This window comes from Lissotriton vulgaris, chromosome 2_1 (assembly GCF_964263255.1).
Source record: "Lissotriton vulgaris chromosome 2_1, aLisVul1.2, whole genome shotgun sequence".
Taxonomy (NCBI): domain Eukaryota; kingdom Metazoa; phylum Chordata; class Amphibia; order Caudata; family Salamandridae; genus Lissotriton; species Lissotriton vulgaris.
This window is the reverse complement of record NC_141687.1, coordinates 1,289,762,803-1,289,784,347: the sequence shown is the minus strand read 5'-3', so window position 1 is coordinate 1,289,784,347 and position 21,545 is coordinate 1,289,762,803. Positions and strand designations below refer to the sequence as shown.

At 41.9% G+C, this 21,545-nt stretch overlaps 1 protein-coding gene across 1 annotated transcript in view; it reads right to left on the bottom strand.

The window, feature by feature from the left end:
- The window catches only part of LOC147732521 (carotenoid-cleaving dioxygenase, mitochondrial-like), a 457,961-nt gene that overhangs the window by 82,592 nt on the left and 353,824 nt on the right, over nucleotides 1-21,545 (bottom strand). The window contains exons 7-8 of the mRNA XM_086957054.1: nucleotides 6,992-7,152; nucleotides 4,356-4,523 (exon numbers count right to left, since the gene is read on the bottom strand). Of these exons, the coding sequence (XP_086813180.1) occupies nucleotides 4,356-4,523; nucleotides 6,992-7,152 (329 nt within the window). The remainder of the gene's footprint in view (nucleotides 1-4,355; nucleotides 4,524-6,991; nucleotides 7,153-21,545) is intronic.

Here is a 21,545-nt window from a genome sequence, read left to right as displayed (position 1 = left end):
AACCCCGGCGCTTACACACACACACATCTCCTATCTCATCTCAGCGTGTCTTCTCGCTCCCTTGCCCCCGCTCCTCTGGTGCGCGCGCCGGCTCCTCTGTGGTGCAGTTCCGTGCTTGTTTAATTCTGAAATTGTAATTACCCTTTAAATTGATTCAAGGTTTCTGAGGGCATCAAACATTACTCCTTAGGCGTGGCTTAGACAGAGTGGGAGAGTGGGAGATGTGGGTAGACGGCTCGAGCTGCCACCCTCAGAACATGGGAAACTCCAGTTTGAATCCTGGCCTCCGCGCTACACTGAACCTGGTGCAATTCTGGATAATTCACTTAATGTCTCTGTGTTTAAATGTGTGTAAAGTATATTTGTCTTATCCCAACTTGTTTGTATTGCTTTTGTTTGAAAGAACATTTACTGGTCAATGTGTGAAAGCTCATTACACCCTGGAATCATAGCTATCAGCTTGCCTTGCACCAAGAGCTTTTGAAAGTTTGTAGACTTCAATCTAGTTTAAATTTTAAAAAGAACATCTGTATTCTCCATGCTCATAAAAAGAATGTATTAACTCTCACCACAAATCCTCAATGGGGATTTGTTAATCACCTATCCGCCAAAGACCGAATATACAAGGTTATTCTTTCGTGATTTTTTTTTCTTTTAGAAATATCATGGCTCTTACATCAACTGTGTTCTGTTTGTTAACGAAAAGCATGCGCAGTTTGCCGCTTCAAAAACTGTATACAGCCTCCCGCGATGCTCAGATAAGTCTGTTTCTGTTGGAGGGCAGAGTCTTCATACAGTCAGGCCTGCAGCCACTCGGGCAGTAGTAGTTGTTTATTCAAATTAGGCCTTAGTCAGAGCCAGAGATCCCTTGGATGCTGTCGGATCTCCATCCTCCCTCCCACGGTGGTCCTGGCAGGCTAGCAATAGGACACAGACCCCAGTCTTCCAAGCATCATCACCGTCCCACAGCACCCACTCTCAACATTTCACAGCGTGTCCACTCAGTTCAGACAAACATGCCGTGCCAACAGACGGCACTTTTTAATATTAGTCAAATGTGGTATATTATGTAACTAGTTTTGAAAAAAATTAAGTAAACAGAATTTAGTAGGATCATGTGTAAGATCTTACGGGGTGGCCCTTGGCGTTGACTTATTTGTGCTGTGAATTATGCAGTACATGGGATGACGAGGAGCGCATCTGGGACTCAACATCTATTTTTGCAAGTTCCCTGGAATCGCTCTTTAAAAGGTGTGTAACTGTGCCCTTGGTGTCTGTCTCTCACTCTGTGTTTCTGTCTGTGTGTCTGTCTGTGTCTCTGCCTGTGTGTCTCTGTCTGTCTGTTTGTCTCTGTGTCTGTGTGTCTCCGTTTGTGTGTCTGTGTGTGTGTGTCTGTCTATGTGTCTCTGTCTGTGTATTTTTGTCTGTGTCTCTGTCTGTGTGTCTCTATGTCTCTGTCTGTGTGTGTCTGTCTATGTGTCTCTGTCTGTGTATCTCTGTCTGTGTGTCTCTGTCAGCATCCCGTTAGGCGCATGGTTACTCAAAAACTTTTTCTCTGGGCGGGGAGGGAACATTTACAGGGTGGTTTGTGGCCAAGGGTGGCAACGGTGGGGGCGGGGTCAAGGGGGGCGGGCTAGAGACAAAAAACACTTGTGATCAAGAGGTTGAACACAAGCCCCTGCAGTGGAGCATTAGTCCACTGAGCCACCACACCCAGCATACATACGTCTGTCTGTCTGTGTGTCTCTCTCTGTCTGTGTGTCTCTCTCTGTCTGTGTGTCTCTCTCTGTCTGTGTGTCTCTCTCTGTCTGTCTGTGTGTCTCTCTGTCTCTGTGTCTCTTTTTGTCTGTGTGTCTCTTTTTGTCTGTGTGTCTCTGTCTGTGTGTCTCTGTATGTGTCACTGTATCTGTGTCTCTGTGTATCTCTGTCTGTCTGCCTGTGTGTCTCTGTCTGTGTGACTCTGTGTGTCTGTGTGTGTCTCACTTTGTGTCTGTCTGTGTGTCTCACTTTGTGTCTGTCTGTGTGTGTGTCAGTGAGTCTCACTTTGTGTCTGTCTGTGTGTCTCTGTCTGTGTGTCTCTGCCTGTGTGTCTCTGGCCGCGTGTCTCTGTCTGTGTCTCTCTGCATGTGTCTCTCTGCATGTGTCTCTCACCGTGTGTGTGTGTCTGTGTTTCTCACTCTGTGTGTGTCTCTGTCTGTGTGTCTCTGTCTTTGTGTCTGTCTCTGACCTATTGGTCTTGCATTATTTAGCATTGCCAATAGCTCAAACTTTAATAATGCGAGACCTATTGCATTGTAAATGCTTGTTAGCCTGGGTATATTTCCCGATAAGCAGATCTAAGTTCAAACACTGATCTAGCGTCCCACGCCCTTTTCTGAAGCCATACTGGGTGCTGGCCAAGATCCCGTTGTCCTCTGCCCATTCTTCCAGCCTTACCAGTAATACCCTGCTCATGATTTTGACAGAGGAATCTAATAAGGAAATAGGGCAGTAATTTTTAACGTCCGCCCTGTTTCCCTTCTTATGGATCGGAATTATAATAGATTCCCCCCAGGTCGATGGAACACCATTGCTCACAGCTGCATTAAATACAATAGTTAACACGGGGCTCCACAGCATCGGGGCAGTTTTATAGACATCAATCGGAACCCCGTCCGGCCCCTGGGCCTTACCCCCCTTGCTGGCGCTAATGCCTTGTTCAACCTCAGCTATTGTAAAATCTAGAGGCACTATAGGCCAAGATCTATGATTAGCACCGTAGGAGTTATCAGATTTATCAGATTTATATATAATAGAAAAATGGGTTACCCAGGCCTCACTGGTAACATTGGACATAAGCTCTGGAGTCGTATCATCTTTTAGGAAAGGGGAATTACCTGTTGCCCAAAATAGTGCACAATTAGACATTTCCGCTGCTTGTGTCAGCTTTTCCCAGGCCTCCTGTTGTAGCTCTACCTTCCTATGTTTGAGAGCTATCTTATAATCGGATCGCAATTGACTGAGCTTATTCACATTTGCTGGGCTTGGGATTTGCCCTCACAGAATCTGTGTATCCAAGTATGTAGGAGGATGATGTTCTGAATATGGAGTTAGTTAGAGACTGCTCCAGTGACAAAGGAGAAGAGTAAGGGCCATATGTATCAAGCACATTTGCGATCGCAATTTTGCTTATTGGTATGTATGAGGCAAATCTGCATGCAAAATAAGGAATCGCAAAATTTGCGATTCCTTATTTTGCGATTGCATTTAAGGAATTGCAAATTTTGCGATTCCTTAAATGCAGTGTAAGAAGCAACAAAAAAGTGCAATTTGGCCTTAAGGAATCGCAAATCACCACCAACTTCAAGTTTTGCGATTTCTTTGAAAAATGCACTTTTTTGCAATTTTCAAAGTGCAATGTGAAGCATATACATGCCCTTAGGGCATGTATGTGCGCCACATGTGCTCCCATGTTAATTTCAGGGGTGCAACAGGGTATCCTTTTGACACCCTTGCAATTGCATTCTCAATTTGCGATTCTCTAATTGCTAATTGCAAATTGAGAATGTCTTTCCATTCATTCCTATGGGCCTTGTGGGGGAAGTATTCCTTAATTGCGAATCACAATTTAGATTTGCAATTAAGGAATATGTAGGATTTGCTAAATGTATTGCAAATCCTACATACATAGCATTTTGCGATTCTCAAATAGCGATTCGCAAAAAATCGCTATTTGAGAATCGCAAATGAGGATTTTGATACATATGGCCCTAGGTGAATAGCTATGTACTGAATGTGGAGAACAGAATAACATAACACAAAATAAGTATTTGTAATGCACACGTTCACCCCCAAAGGGGCATCTTGGCACGGAATAACAGGTGTTTATTGTTAACCAACTCAATGGTACTTCATTTATTGACCCCAGAATGGATGAGTGGACCTTCCAGGATTTGAACCTGTGACGGTGAGTTTGAAAACATGACACTGAAGTGGATGCATTAGTACACTAAGCCACCAGACCTTAAGCAAAGCTCTGTAGATTTACTTGCCAAGGATACTGCAGATTGGTGTATCGGTGCCTCTCTACAGTGTCTATGTCTTTTTGTTTTTCCTCTTTCTAAATTGTTTTTGAAATGTTATCGTGTTGTGTTTTTCACTTCAATATTGTTTAGAAGTGCTTGAATATAAGAGATATTTCTCTGGGGAAATGCTTGCTGGTTGTGCAATAGTTATTTGGGTCTAAGCAGAGATTCTCCTTGATCTGCGCTGTTAGGTAACCAGATTGTGTTTGGTAGTGGTACGCCTTCCCATACTGATAATCCAATTAATGACACAAGAAATTTCATGTTTAGAAAATGAAAGAAAATATTTACCTTCTCTAAATCTGTGCCCTCTTTGCGCAAATTCTGCAATTGGAAGGCTCCAAAAGCTCCACCTTCATCTTGGCAACAGAGGTCAAGAATTATGCTTCCTTGGTCTTCAAAAGCATTGATTTGATGGAAAGTAAAAAATGGCTTGCTGTAATACTTCACAGGGGATAGCTACATATGTGTAAAAAAAAGAAAAGAAAATTGTTTTCCAAAACAAAACCAAAAACACAAACGTTATGACAAAAATGTATATTCCATAATTTGACACGATAATATAATGGCATCCTAATGTCCTTGTTTCTCTGAAAGTCATTTTATAGACTGTAACCCAATTCAATACGACCTTGGATTTAAATGGTAAACTGCGTTAGACGGAAAAGTTATTTCATGGACCAAATCATTGAAACATAAAACATTACACATACATAGGTAACAAATGTTACCAGGCAAGGAGCCATCCTACTTAATATGGCAACTTTTACATCTCCCAGTTACTGCATCGTGGCTCCTCATCAGAGCTGCAAAGATGACTAATGTTGTAATGATTAGAAAACACATATTCATAAGATCATTTTGTCTCAAAGACATTCTATTATGTAAAATAAAAGTACAATATGTTTTCCGCAAAATCAAGTGCATGGTTAGGGCCTTCTGGAATTCTAACTTTGTATACACAGTTCTTCTTGAATTTGAGAGTCAATTCTTGGGCTGAAATAAGTGGGTGGAATGTCAATAAGTGGTTGGTCCAACAAAATTCTACATGCTGAGCAGATATTATTCTATTTGGAGATGGACTACTGCCAGAAAGATAAACCTCACATCCACTTATTGTTCGAATCGTTCCTTGGTCTTCACAGGATCCGCTACTTCTGTGTCTTCCTCACCTATGAGCTGCTCTGTGGAATTTTGAGTAATGGAAAACTGAGGTGTGTTCTTTGGCTTGGTATCCGCAGTATCAGCTTTCAGATTTGCATCTGGGAAGCTTTGGTTTCTTACTTTTAATACTTTAGGTTTAGTGCTGAATACCATGTGCTAGGATTTAACAGAGTCCTGGTAATTCAGTGTACACAAATAGGAATCCTTACATCATTGAGGTACATCAGAGGTGAGGGCAATTCTTCAGAAAAAGTGCTTTACTTTTTTGGCACATACATTGTATTAGAAAGGATACTAACCCATCTACCTCAGAAAGATGAAAACTAAATGTAAACCTGCCAATAGTTGTTCCCAAATATCACAACCTGAAAACATAGCTGTCTTGAGCGGAAATGGGTTCCAACCCGAGAAACAATAAACTTGCAATCCAGTCCATTGACATACCATGAATTAAATCAAACCATATAATGTACACTTTTTTAGGAGAAAATAGCAACAAAGGAGGCAGGAATTATAGTGGAAAACAGACATGACTAAGGGGTCAATCAGAGTTTGGTGGAGCAATTTACAGGTGAAGGAACTACACAAGTTGTACCACCCTTGACCTGGTGTCCTGAATGGCAATGGGCCGTGAGGCATGGTGACAGTCTCCAGTTAAATATTTAAGACAGGGCAACTTTCACTCAAATTACCTGCCCTTGACCGCCATGCAAGGCATGGAAATCAATCAATGGTCCAGTGCACAAGGACATAAATGAAGTGCCCCAGGTCCATTTATTTTGTGTTTTTCAAAAAAGATTACTGCATTGGGATCTTGTTTTTGAAAAACAAACAGAAATTAGGTGCTACGCCAAAACAACATGACACCCACACAACATTTCCATCAACCTACTGGCAGTGTGCAGCTCCACTGTAGGCTCAGCGACACCCACAATGTTAAACATATTTATCTTCTGGGATGTTTTAGTGCTACTGGGGGGTATTGTATTGTACTCCGGTTCTACATTTAATCCTGGGCTTTAATAATTTATTTAACTGTCAGTTAATGCACGTTTAATTTATTTAGCGTTTTCTATTTGTATTGTCCTGTTGCGGTATCCCTTGAAGGGTACATTGTTGGTTAGTAAGAAATTTACAAATATTAAGATGAACAAAACTAATCTTGAAGCTGATGTTTCATCACTCATCCATCAAAGATTGTTAAAAAGAACATTCCAAAACAATTCCTTTGGCAGATCTTACCTAAAACTGAGATCTGAAAATAAGACACATTTCTCATATAAAGATCACATTATGCATTATCAAAGCATTCTAATACATCACACTATTTAAATTATTATATGAAGACTTTGCCTATGGGAGCCACAGACAATTTGGGAAGATCAAATCTTATTTTTTTTCTTAATCAATTTAAATGAGGATCTAACACATTTTATGTTATCAACAGAGGACACAGCATGCTTTGTCGATCACCAAAGAGTTGTAGAATCAATGGAAAGACTGTGATAGCTTTTCTACCTGTGCAAATCTAAATAGTTGTCATCCTTCATATTTTTCCCTATTGTTTGACTTACTTTTCTCTGTTACAGACTGCTTGACACAATCTTTTAAGGAGTTTGAAAATCAAGGAGGTCTGTATGAATAAATGAACATATGTATGTGTATTTCCCTGTCAAGAGATACACTTTAAGACAGATATTACATAACATTCCTTTAAAAAATAACTCATAGAAGCAATAGTGTAGGATTCTGCTCAATCATACCTCTCCAGTATGTTTATTTACAATGTGGAAAACTGTATTTTCTTCGGTTTTCCACTTGATGGCCCCAGAAAACCCCTTTCCTCTGAGTTGCGCAGTAATGAGTCTCATCAAATCAATCTTCACTGGTTGCTCAATGAACACAATATAGTTCTCTGTCATTCCTGAAAGATATAAAGGGAGAATGAATAGCCAATGTTATGATTTTTTTAAATAATGACTCTTTTTGATTTCCACAGAACATTTGTCTATACCCCACTGAGCAATTTAGTCGTCTATCAATACTATTTTTCCTGTTGTGACAATACCGTGTATGAGATATTCTGTATATCCTGTTTAATCACCAAAAATCCCACTTCCCTGTATGCTGACCCACATGCTTTGTCTCTAGGCATTTCCTTACTCACATGTATCATCTGGTTTAATCTGAATACATCTATCCACTTCTCTCAATCAAAGTGTTTTACTTGAGGAGGCAAATGCCTTCTCCCAACTGTTCTCATGCTACCTGCTTCGGTGCATCTGAGGTTCTGTGGCTCATTCTAAGCCGTGTCAGTTTAGGTCCTTTCTCTACCTCCAACTAAAATACCTATTGTTGGTCCAATAGCCACCTAGAATTACGCAGCCCCATATGAAGCATATGAACATTGAGAAACCATGTGTTTTACTGCAGCTCATGCTGAAAAACCTAACTCTAATATAATAAATTCTTTGCAAGCCTTTTTAACTGCACATACCCTACTTTGGTGTTATACCCTCTTCAAGATTTAATATAAATACATTATAGTAGGGAGTAGGGTTTCTAAGAACCTAAAGATTGAGACATCAGTGGTTTTGACAAAAAGATATGATGGCAACCACTTGATGGTTAAATTAGTAGTCCATTTTGTTCTAATCCCAATTTCTGGAATTCATCTCAGTCTTTTCGAAGTATTGCCAGAAAATCAAGATCATTGGATGTTCTACATTTTACTTGACAATAAAGTAAACAGGCAAGCATCACTTTACAGAAAAGGCAGTTTGTGGGGTTGATCTACACTGAAATATCACCACTCGCCTTCTGATCTCCATTTTTATCTCCTTCCTGAAAGTAGAGGACTTGGAGACACATATATTTCCTGGTTTCCTCAGTCCACCTAATGACATAACAATAACCTTCACCAAGTAGTATTAGTAATACTATTAGTTAGAAGCTTGAAAATTATCATCCACAGTCCCATTTTCAAAAACGTTAAAAGTTGACCACATCACGCTAAATAGGAGGCAAATCTGACAAACTACTGATAAGGCTACACATTAGGTTTACTACAAAACTAGATATCGCTTAATATACTTCTGAAAAAGCTAAAACAGAACAACAAAACAAACAAATGGTTTGCTCAAACTATGCTACCAAAACATATCATGCTGATAACCTTTAGCAGAATTGGTATGAATCCAACTCTCTAAATTATAAATGTGCATATCAAAAATAAATCAGCAAATCTCCAAAGGGTACAGGAAAAAGGAGAAGAGAAAACACAGAGCATATACAAACACAACATTTTTTTCATTTAATTACAAACTCCACAGTTAATTTGTAATTTAAGAAAAACACATTCCTGTCTCATTCCTGACCCCTCTGCACTTACATACAATAAACAATTTATACAGACAAAAAGTGCAGAAAGACTTCAGATATGCTCAAAAAGGGAGAAACTACATTGAGTAGACAAGGACAAACAGGCACCAACCTCCAATTCCTTTTGGGAGAAAACCCAATTAATTGCCTATAACACTTCATCAGTCTCTACCATGGTGCAATCTCTCAACGTTTGTGTTCCCTTTGTTAGTTTATCTAGACCATCAGGACTAGGTGAGAGTTGCATATTATTCAACCAAGGAAATTGTTTGAAAAAAAACCGAAAAAATTGTATTTTCACAAAACATTTGTGTTCTCTGGTAGTCTTTTCATAATTTCCTATTACTAATTACAGGAACAATTCTCGGTTTCTTTACTTTATATTTCAGGTAAACTGCATTACTACATGTCAGCACTATCTTAGGTATTCCTAAATTCAAGTTGTGACCTTTGAAATAGACAATAAGGATCAATTGTTCTCCATGGTTATCTCATAAAATTATTTTTTGTTTTTCAAACTCAGACAATTTGTGTCTCCAAACTAAGGGGCCCATTAGGATGTCGGGCGGATCGCTACCGCCATGTGGGCGGTCGCGATCCGCCCGACATCCTTGTCCGCCCGCCACCCGCCCGCCACCCATTTCCGCGCCATATTACTATGGCGGGGGGACCGCGGCGGACGGAAATACCATCCGCCGCTTTTCCGCCCCAGACGCCTTGCGACCGGGGCGGAAAAGGTTTAATATGGTGGCGGTGTCTATCAGACACCGCCAGCCATATTAGTATGGGCTTTGGGGAATGCCTTTTGAAAGGCAGGCGGTCTTCACTTTGGGTGCCCCCTGCAGGCCCTCATGGTGAAGGCGACCTAGGGGGTGCACATGGGGGGCACCTGTGGTACCCCCCTGCATTCGCATACACAATGCGGCAGGCACCGCGCGGTGCCTGCCACTTTGTGTATGCAAATGCATCACATGCATTTTTAGCATTGTGGCGGGCGGTGCTGAGAGCACCGCCCGCCACAATGTTAAAAATGCAGTATGCGCCAGCCACTGCGGCGGGCGCATCCTAATACCCCCCACGGGACCCCCGCCCTTATGGCGGACGGTCCCATAATCCGATAGAATGGCGGGCGGACTAAGTCTGTCCGTCATCCTATTGACCCCCTATACATTATCAATAACTCAATTAGAGCTAATCATCTTAACTTTTGAAATCATCATTTGCCCATATTCAACATTAGCCAAATTCATTATTTTATGTTAATCAACATTCAAACTATACAAAGCATCATACCTCATTCAATGTCTGTTCAAATACCCCTATAATTGTCAAGAAAAATGCACATCATGACAATATTGTGCGTAATCATTTAATAATCGCAGCATGTATAATGGGCCAATAGATGACCTTGTTATTGATATGGAGTACAATAAAGCAGCTAACAATTAAGGCAATAATTTAAAAATTCTGCATTATGTGACAAAGAAACATAATTCATGGAAACAAGCAGACATATAAACCTTCAGGATTATAGGTCTGTTTATGCAGCAAGAATTTGGCCATTTAGGTCTTAAACGAGACGTACCTTTTATTACACTAGAGAATCCACACATCCTTAAACCAAAAAGTCTATTCTGTGTTCTACTGAAAGCAAGCATTACAAGAAGCCATCAATGGTTATTCAGTTTGAAACAAACGCAGTTTGTATTTCATATAAAACAGATGTAGCAAAACAGGGGACTATGTATCCCATCACGATCAATCAATGGACAACAACTTAAAGAGCTGAATATTCAGATATCCAGGTCGCGCGCAGGGTGTATCTGCTATTCCACTCGAAAATCCGAACATCTTTAAACAAAATGGGTGCCATGTTCCTGGAGATCAAGCACAATCCACATAAAATCAATAAATATTCAATCTAAAAATAAGAAAGGGCGATTGTAATTCATATAGTTTACCAGTTCACAAAATCCTAAATCTAATGAAGCTACATAGGAACTAATATTTAAAACTCATAAAATACCTGCTTGTAATTAATATCCGGAAAGCATGAGTCTATTGCTTTTAACTCCTGTCTTCTGATCTCGGGGAGATTCCTGCATGTGTTGGCTCTGCATCTATGAACAATCAAAAATGGACGACATAGAAAAGTCAAAGACAACCACAAAGGGCCTTATTTTTATGTCGGGCAGAAAGCCATCCGACAGCTCGTCGGAGGCGTTTCGCCCAACATGAGGTTTCCGTCCGACTGCCCGCTGTATTACGATACTGGCAGTCGGAGGGAAACCCGCAGGGAAATTCCGTTCCGCTTCCGACGGGGTGGCGTTCAAAAAAGTAATCCTCAAATGGTAGTGGAGCCAGCCTCGGCTCCACCACCTGGATTACAATGTTGCTTCCCGCCTGCCCTTTCATGGTGGTCCGACGGCCATGAAAAGGCAGGCAGAAAGTGACTTTGGGAGTCCTTAGCAGGGCCTCCTTACCCCCTGGCCCTCCGCTATGGTGCCTAAGGGAGCACCTGTGGTGCCCCTTCAAACATCCATGCACCGTGTGGCAGGCATTGCAGCATGGTGCCTGGCACAAGGTGCATGGATGTTTGAAATCATACATTTTTCTATTGCAGCTTGTGCTGCAGCCCTTTTCCGGCAGTTGCACAAGCTGCAAGGGAAAAATTGATGTTTCCGACCGCCCATGGGGCTGTCGCATCCTAATTCAGAGGATGGAAGTTCTTACTGATAGTTGGACTGATTCTATTCCACTGCGGTGTCAGACACTCGTTCTACCAACATCGAAATAGGCCCAAAAGTGTCTACCATAGAAAATCAGAAAGCGCCATCATTAAATCGCCAGATATCATAATCCTTATTTCTAAACATCTGCATACAATACAATTGCTGGTTCGTCTTGCGCCGTGAGAAATACCAAATGAAAGTAAAAGAGAGCACGTGTACACAATCAAAGATTTTGAAGGTCTGAGGGGCAAATTACACACAGGTGAGTGCAGTCCACGATATCGCTTGACTTCACATGGCGTGACCTCGAAATCTAATGCCTATCCAAACAAACCTTGAAACAAATTTGCATACCTCTAACCCAAAACATTTCAACCATAACCATTGTTGAAAAGCTGCAAAACAAATAATACAACCGTAACAACGATAGCTTACACAAAAAGTGTTTACTCATTTTCATTTCAAATAACTTTATTCGATTAAAAAAAAGAATCATAAAAGTATACTATTAAAATAACAAGTATCATACATTCAATCACAAATCGTATTTCACAGTTCATGTTGAAAGTACCGAAATTCACAAACAATGAACACTGACAGGCTATAAATTACAATAGTGAGGTAGATCATTGAATAGTACTGGTTAAAATCTTTCACGTTGACCTCCCAAGATTATTAAAAATGTTTTTTAAAGTGCAGTGCATTCTCAATATACAAAATGTCATATTTAAAAAGCCATAGTATCAATAAAAATTCATAGTTCATAGCGTTTCCTTAATAGAAAGTGCAGATCTGATAAAACTAAGCATAGAGCTCCATATAATATCAGATGACAATAATCTCAGGTACTCAAAACCTTCCATATACGTACAAGGTCTAATATCCTTCAAAAGGGGTTTGATAAAACGATCTCTCTGAGTTTTATAAATTGAACAGAAGAGGACAAAGTGCAGTGTGCTTTGTTGGGCTGCATTATTACATGGGCAAGGGGGCAGTCTCTCACACCAGCCCCCTTTTTTCGGAAAAGCTGCCAAAAAGTGCAATATTTGCAACCGAAATCTAGTCAAATAGAAGCGCCATTGTGTGTGCGTAGTAAATGACAAATAAAACTTTTGTTGTGGTATGACCGCTTGAATATATGTTAATATTTCTTGCCTATGCGATCCTTCAACAGTGTAATAAGGATTCTTAATGACCTTCTTCATGTTCGAATTAATAGAGACCGGATCATCATAAAAACTTTCTAACCATATTTTATGGAAAGTTTCCTTTACATAGCGTAACCAGGGTATGTAATGTAAGGAAGCTTTTGTATAGCGCATGCTATCACTCCAGGGAGCATACATAGCCAGGTATCGACATAGCCTTATCAAGATTCATGCAATCCTTTAAAATTTCCATATTTTTCCCCAGAGGAGTAAAGGGGACAAATGAATTCTGTCTTTCACAGGTTGTAATCCCACCTCTGTATGGCAGAAAATATTTGGAGAACTGTTGGGGATTGATAATAAGCGCTTCAGAAATGTATTCTCCAGAATTTGAATCTTTTCGCTTTTATGATATCCCCATACCCCTGCTCCGTAGGTCACCACAGACACACACTTTGATTTATACAGGGTCATCAAGTCCCCTATTGGTTTTTGCCCCAATTTACTAGCAAAGCGGAAAAGGGCCTCTACAGATCTAGATGTTTTTTGGATCCGAGTATCTATCAAGTCATCCCAGTTTAGTGTTCTATTAAAAAGATTTCCTAAATAGTTAAAATGTGTGACTTTTTCAATGATCATAGTGTCCACAGTATATTTACAGGTCTTAATTTGGCCTGGGCCACAAGCCATAGCGTATGATTTAGTAAAATTGACCCTGAGATCTAAGCCCAACATGAATTCATTAAAGGCATCCAGACATTTCTGCATGCTGTTAGCCGTTAGAGTTATCACAACAGTATAATCCGCATATGACAGCAGCGGTACATAATTGTTGTTTATCTTGGGAAAATCTAAACATTTTTGCAATAAAAACTGTTCCAAACCATTTGTGTAAATTAAAAACAGAAAAGGTGCCCTGATGCAGCCCTGGCGGACGTCTTCAAATGAGGCAATTTTCCCAGTTTTTTTGCCGCCTGGGCCGTATCGTACAGCAACAGAAGTTGCAGCATGCAATCTACGTAACAGGGTGACCAATGGCTCCTCAAACCATATAGACTCCATTAATGACCAGAGCTTTCCCCTACAAACAGTATTGAAGGCACTGGATAAGTCCATGAAGGCCAGATGGATTGAAACACCCCTGGCCTTCATGTACTTACCCATGATCATTGCTAAATTTAGACACTGTTCTGTGGTCCCCTACCTCTCCTAAAGCCGCATTGGGAATCCACAATAATACCAGATACATCCGTACAAGTTTCCAATCGCGCCAATATTACTCTCCCCAATAGTTTACAGGAGGCATCTATTAGGGAGATAGGCCTATAGCAACGCTGGTCATCTTTTCCTCCCTTCTTAAAGATGGGAACGATTACCGCATTTTTCAGGATGATGGGAAACGTCCCGCAATAGTTGCTTTAAAAACATTTAGCAGGAGGGGAGCCCAACGTTGTGGATTATTTTTAAACAAGTCCAATAGTACAGCATCAGGCCCTGGGGCCTTCAGGGCAATACCTTTTCTTAATACCTCCTCCACTTCCTCCAGGGAGAGCGAAAGGCTGAGCTGCCGTGCAGACTCAGCATTTAAGGGGACATCGTCCTCACAATCATTTGCTAATAAAATACCCTACGGGTTAAATATCTTTGAGTAGTGGGTCTCCCAGACCTCCCCGGTTATATGCGATATCATAGACCTCTCTTTGCTAATAAATAGTGGGCGGTTTATGACCTCCCAAAACAACCTATTATCTTGCAGGTCACTGGCTTTTTCCAAGTCATCCCAGGCCTTCGCCTTTAGTTCCATTTTTCTCTTCTCAACTGCCTTTTTGTACATTTGGCCTTGCATTCCTGACCATTTCTTTATCCCGGAGTGCCACATGGAGGGCCTTCCTCAGCATTGATTGTGCTTTAGAACACTCCCCATTAAACCATTTCTTGTCTTTAATCACACCTTTCTTAACTGGTTTAAGCAGATTTGTGGCCACACTCTTACAGAGGGCCTCGAAACTTTGAACTATCTTCTCTGGATCAGAAGTGGCAGTTAGGCATGTCGTTATTTCTAAGGAATTAACCTCAAAGACCCGTTCCTCCATTTTCTTAGGATCGATCTTGTCCCATTTTATTCTAACCCTTTGATTGTAATTATATGTTATTAGTTGTTCTATGGACATTGTTCTTGGTGTCACTATGCTCATTGATAACGTGAAGGGGTTATGATCACTAGCAGGGATTTGGTTCTACACTAAAGTAATCGACTAAATAAGCATAACTACTAGAAATTAGGATAAAATCTATTATACTCGTCGACCCCCTAGCCGCCTGAAAAGTTGGTATGGGGGCCATTGACCTATCGACCGGGGTATCAAGTATGCAGAGGTCATTTACCACAATGATGTTGGTTTAAGGCATCTCCCTGTGTAGTGTACTTGAAGTGGGCCAAGGCTTGTCCATCAATGTCTGATAACCCACAGACGTGGCTCCCACTGAATGGACATAGATTACAATTAAAATCCCCAATCCACATAATGCATAAGGGTGATATTTTTCCAGTCATTTTAGTGTTTTCCACCTGCAAAGTGTCAATGACAAATGACACGTGTGTCAAAGATATTATAGTACCAGTTCACCATAATCAGAGGTACAACAATCAAATTAGTACACAAGATCAATTGATACCATGGAGAAGAACATATTTTATCTATCCTTAATGACATATTACATATTGAAATTGAGGTCATTAGACATCCCTTTGTCCTTCCTGAGGGTGAGGGTTCAGCAGCAACAGACAAAGTACTATAGCCATCCAAGAAAAGGTTCTCTCTACTCCACGTTTCTTGAAGGCAAATTATGTTAAAGGATTTAATGGATTCTATACATGCCTCATCTGATAGCTTAGTTAAAATACCTGCTACATTCCACGAAATCAGGCAAATGGTACCACCAGTTGGCTGTCTATTTGCCACACTAGTGGATTCAGTCGACTGGTTTCTTTCTATTAATTGGCCAACCTGGATCACGTTCTGATCTTCCTCGCTATCAACTGGTAAACTATTGATTTTATCAATAGTACCAAAACACGTATGACTGTCGCTATTATTAGCCAGAGAATCAGGGAAAGAGGGAATAATTTCTATATTAGTATTTTCATCATCCTTCTCTTCTCTGGTTGAAGTCAATCTACCTCAGCCAAGGAACTCTAAGGGTCAAAACGATGTGAATGGTACCATGGGGGCAACAACAGAGATAACTCTTGCCCAGTTTGAAAGACAGATTCTATTTGACTTAATCGTCCCATGAGATGTCGATAGAATAACCCCAGGGGAAGTATCAAAACCCCAGATTTGTGCATATTCTGTTCGTTTACCCTGTCAATTATGGCTCTTACCAAGCCAGGGGGCCTGAAGGTTAGAACAATACAATCTCCCTCCATTGTTTTCTTAGCTGGTCCAACCCAACTAACCCTACGGGCCATCTTAAGTTCTAAGAACAGTGTGTTTTGGCTTATACCTGTTTTAGCGTTTATAAAATGTATGGACTTATTCCTCAAAGAGGGCCAGTCCTCACTTTCTCCTGGAGGTAAAGGAGGGACATTTGATAGAACAATAATGTAAGGAGTAGTTTGTGGAGGTAGGTTAAGGGTCGAATCAGGGCTACTCTGGGACGAGTAGCGTGGATGATGGTCCACACTTGAAGGCGTATTAACGGTGTCTTAGCTTTGAGTGTTTCGTTCCCTTATGGATTTATTAATACTAAGGGCCTGGGAGCCATCCTTAGTCCGGTCCTCTGATATTATCATAGGAGTATTTAAGACAGGACCTGCAATCCCGGGGTTTCCCCTCCCTTTCCCATTGTGTATCATATTTTTCCCCCAGGGATCAGAATTATCTATATCCATATTGTCAGAATCTCCTTTAGATCTGTGTCTCATTTCGGCATGTGAAACACAAGTGCTAGAGTGTTGATTCTCTAAACACAACAATCTGTTATCAATGGTTGTCAGTTTTTGCAGCACTGGTTTTAAATGAGAAGAGATTACCGCTTCCAGTTTAGCCCAGAACCCCCCTCCGTGCCCTGTTCTATGATTGGTGGTATAAGTGTTATTTGTGTGTCTTCCAGGGCTATTACTTCGCTTGTTTCAGGTGCTGGATCAGTTAAAGATCTGGGTTTTCCTTTGAGGCCTTTCTTACCAAAGGTCTTCAGTCAGGATATCTTTATTCGACTCAATTAAAAGTCATACAAAGAAATTTAAAAACATTTCATACAAGGAATTAGGAACATTTCATACATGTTAAGATTTGACAATAGAATCATTTACATTAAAACAAATCTAGGCACACAAAAGTTAAAAAGGAATAACAATGGATCTAATGGGTGTGTTTTTTTCATCCTAGCTGCTGCTACCAAGAAATTGGCTATACAAAAGGTAATATGTATATTGGGCAATGATTGTAAAAAGAGCAGAGCCGGTCTCACTTGTGTGAAGCCAGCCTCCTTCAAAGCTGGTACTAGATATTTTTTCCTTGGCTCTAAATAAAACCCACAAAACATAACAAAATTCATGGTGTCCTGGGGTGAGAAATGATCGCAACTGCAGGGTGAAGCTAATTCCGGTCTTTCCCATGTTTTAAAAGTGCCTAAATAAAAATGTAACAAATTAAACCTAAACTTAGTTAAAAGAAACCTATGGAATGGGATTGTAACAAAATCAAGATAAGGTGCCAAACAAAATGAATTAACAAGTAAGTAATGGCCCCTTACTGATGGTTTCACCAATTCCCTTTCTTCACGGAGTGCTCTTGCCCTCCCCATAAAGTGCTTTTTGACAAGATGAATGTCTTGGACCTTGAAATCTTGGGGGGAAGTAAAGAGCTCTGGTCGTCCTAAATCAGAGAATGCCTTCAGTAGGTAGGCCAGCCAAGGGATCTTTTTACAATGGTCTAGGGACAAGACGTCGGACATGATCTTATGGTTCAGTGGAATGTCTTCATTAAGCCATGTCTTTAACCAGAAGATCAGGGGAGCCATATTCAACCCATCAGTGAGGAAATCTAAGCCCACCTCCATGTGTATCGAGTAAGTTGGTGTTGACTGCGGCACAGAGAGGAGTGTCCGTATAAATCTATTCTCCGCTCTCTGGATTGGTTCCACGTTTACTTAGCCCCAGAGTGGTGAACCATATAACGAAAGGGCGACGGGTTTACTCTTGTAAATTTTTAACAGCGCTTCCATGGGCCTGGCGCCTAACCTGCCCGCAAAGCCCATGAGGGCAGACGATGATCTAGTAACCGCCAGCCTCTTTGCCCTCACTTGGGGACCCCAGGTTCCTCTCTGGTCAAAAAGGACCCCCAAATAGGGAAACGTGTAAACTCTAGAAACCATATCCCCTCTACACGTGAAGGTTTTTGTTCTCCTCTTACTGCTTTCTCGGCCCACCACCATGGTATGCGATTTGCTAGCATTTATTTTTAAATCAAGCTGTTCCATGAATGTGCCAAAGGCATTTGAAAGGCGTTGAAGGCCGACACCCGTGCGCGCAATTAGCACGGCATCGTCCGCGTACAGGAGCGCTGGGATCTTAACTGCTCCTGCATGCGGGACGTCGACTTCCTTCTCCTCCAAATGTGCACCCAAACCGTTAATATAGATTGTGAAAAGCAGAGGGGCCAATATGCAACCCTGCCTTACCCCCTTCAGGGATTTGAAAAGGGACGTGCACCTACCCTCATTTGTGACTCGTACGGCCGCAAAAAGCTCCTGGTGTAGGGAAGCCATAAATCTTACCAATGCCTCGTCGATCCCCATCTTCAGCAAGGTCATCCATAACTTAGCCCTGTTCACCAAGTCGAAGGCCGAGGAGAGGTCCATGAATGCCAGAAACAAGGACCCCTCCTTGGCCACCGTGTACTTTGATATGAGCAGGTGTAGGTTGGAGCATTGTATAATTGTGCCTTTCCTCTCTCTAAACCCATACTGGATCTCTGACAACCCTCCACAACTCTCAACGTTATCCCTCAACCTGGACAAAAGGACTCTGCCTAAGATCTTCACCGACGAGTCCAAGAGGGATATGGGCCTATAACACCCGGGGTCGTCCCGCTGGCCCTTTTTAAAGATGGGGACGATGGTGGAAATGTCCCAGGAAGATGGTGTAGGGTTGCTATTAACGGCAGTAAAAACATTGGCCAATACCTCTGCCCACAGCTTTGGGGAATATTTGAAAAAATCAGCTGGCACCCCGTCGGGGCCCGGGGCCTTATGCTTGGTTGTGGCCAAGATAGCTTTCTCCACTTCTGTGCTATAAAAATGTATAGGAGTGGCGTCTAAAGTGGCCAGCGACACATCCTGGGTTGCCTGATCGTTATCCCCAAACACATTTTTGAAATGAGTCAACCACTTGTCATCTGGGATGACACAATCCATGGCCTCGTTGTTTTGGTCGGAAAAAAATGGTTGTTTGACTATTTCCCAAAATTTCCGACTGTCCTTCAGGACAGCCACGGATAGGAGATTTTCCCAAGCTTCCCGTTTGATACTTTCTTGTCTGGTTTTTATAGCTGACTTATAGATTTTCCTCAATCTAACTATCTCGCCCCTTACCCTAGGCATTTTTTTCAAAGCTACCATCAGAGACCTGTGTGCTTTTGAACATGCGATGTCGAACCAGCGCTTCTTATTCGGTGCTCCTTTCTTTGGCTTAGCCAGGAGATCATGCGACACCTGCCCACAGATCGACTCAAAGGCCCCTATAGTTTCACAACCCGGAGCACGAGGATTCTGGCAAACCTCAACCTGTTCCTTAATTTTCGGGAAAACCTCTGCGTAGAAGTTTTCTGGGACCACCTTAGCCCACTTAACTCTCCTACCCTGATCAGAGGTACACAAAGCATGGTCCGACCTCACTTTCCCCGGATTTGGCCCCATGTAATCTCCCCAAGCCACTTCAAGTAAAACAGGGTTGTGATCACTGTGGTGAGATAACACAGTGCGGTAGGAAATCACCTGGTTTAGAATACCTTGTGTGGTAAAGATATAATCAATTATGGTTCCGGGATTGGTGCCAGTAAAGTTAGCTATTCTTGGGCCCCCCTCTGGTTCGTACAAGTTGAAATCTGCCAAGAAATCCTCTAGCTCCTCACCTTCTGTGGTATGTACAAAATGAGGTCCCTCGGGACCATCGCCCCATTCCTTGTTACTTAAACTGCATGCTAACGTGCAGGGATGAATGTTAAAATCACCTATTAAGATATACTCTGTGTCAAGCTGAGTGTTCTGACTGTCTGACCTTAATATAGCGTCTAAAGTGGCGATATTGCTACCGATATTGTCCCTGTTCCCTGAGTTATAAAAATTGATGTATACGGACCTCCTAGTGGGGTTAATCTCTCTCTCTACAATAAGTATGTTGTGCAAGTCAGTGCTAATCTGTTTTAGGGAGCCCTTCAGTTCTAGAGAAAATAACAATAACAGGCCTCCCTTAGCTCTGCCAATGCGGCTAGGAATAGCTGCCTTGGCGAAGCTAGTGAACCCATCCCACCAAAAGTTAGCAGTTGTATCCCAGGTTTCCTGGAGGGCAATTATATTATGTCTTACAACAAAGCTTGACCACTCCTTATCGTTGCGTTTGGAATTGAGACCCGCTACATTCCAACATAGTATCTTGCATGTTTCTACAGTTCTCTTCGCCACAAAATCGGTCAAGGGGACCCCATCTTCTGCTCCTAGGTGGGGGCTTCCGTTAGCCGATAAGTTGCCCACTATCTCTACTGCATTTAACTGATCATGAGAAATATCAATATCATTCTCATTCTCATTAAGGGAGCCACCAACAATCTCACCCACAATTTGGTCAGGAGCAGTTTCTCTTTCTGGAGCAACTTGCGCTTTGCGGCCTTCCAGACTGATTGTCTCAAGCATATTTATACCATCTATAAGACCTCTGCCCCTATCTTTGGGGTGGCTTATTACACATGGGACCCTTGATCCATTTCTTGACTTATTTGGACCCCCCCCCATACGTCAATCGCAATCATTTAAGTTTGCCAAAGCCCCATACCTATTCACTGTGCCAAACCCCCAATCATAGGGTGGGGCCTCCAATCCCCATCCATTTGTTGCTACATTCCACCTTGGTAGTGGGGTATTGGGACGCATCCGAAACTGCTCTTCATCCAGCCAGGCTCCAAACCCGTTTCCACAGCTCCCACGGTCAATTCAGTCATTTACCGGGACTCTCACTCCCCACTTATTCGTTGTTTTCCAATTTGATCTAGGGGTCTTAGAAAATAACATATTCTGATGATCACCTGGCCCTGTAACAAATCTATTTACTGGGCCAATACCATGGTCATTATGTATAGGCCTAAGGCCCCCACCCCATCTGTTACTTCTTGTGGTCCACCCTGGTCTTGGAATATTTGGATGGATCGCGTTTTGCTGCTCACTATAAAAGAATTTTAGGGTAAGAGGGATTATGGTTCCACTTCTTCGTTGGGGGGGAAATATATTTGACAGGACATTTGGGAGCACGTCTGCGTTTGAAAAATTTAACACTACACAGTCCCCCTTGAACTTTTTTTCCCTGTTCCCAATCCATGTAATCCTCCTCGCCATTACAATTTCCCCTGCCAACTGCTCTTTCCCATAATGTGCCATCTGCATGTTGCTTGACAGCCAGTGTAACGCCTTGCTTGTCAGGGATGAAGTGGATTCTGCCTGGCCAGGGGGTAAGATGGGTACATTCGCTAGTACCAGTACCAATGGTGAGGCTTCCACTATAAATTGTGTGGGGTCGTCCCCTAGGGATGGCGGTGTTGGTGCTGTAGATGGGGGTATAGGGGCCTCTCTTGCTGCTTCCTGACTAAGTACAGCTAGTGGAGCCTGACCAGGCGGGAAGGTCTCTAGTGAGCCTTCATCTGCTACTGTATCACCCCCATTATTTCCCTTCACAGTGTCTACTGGTTTAGTAACAATGGTTACTACATTCTCAATTTCTTCTACTAACTTACATTGCAGCCCTCCCATCCTTTTCACCTCTGCGGTAAGCTTATCAATTTTCC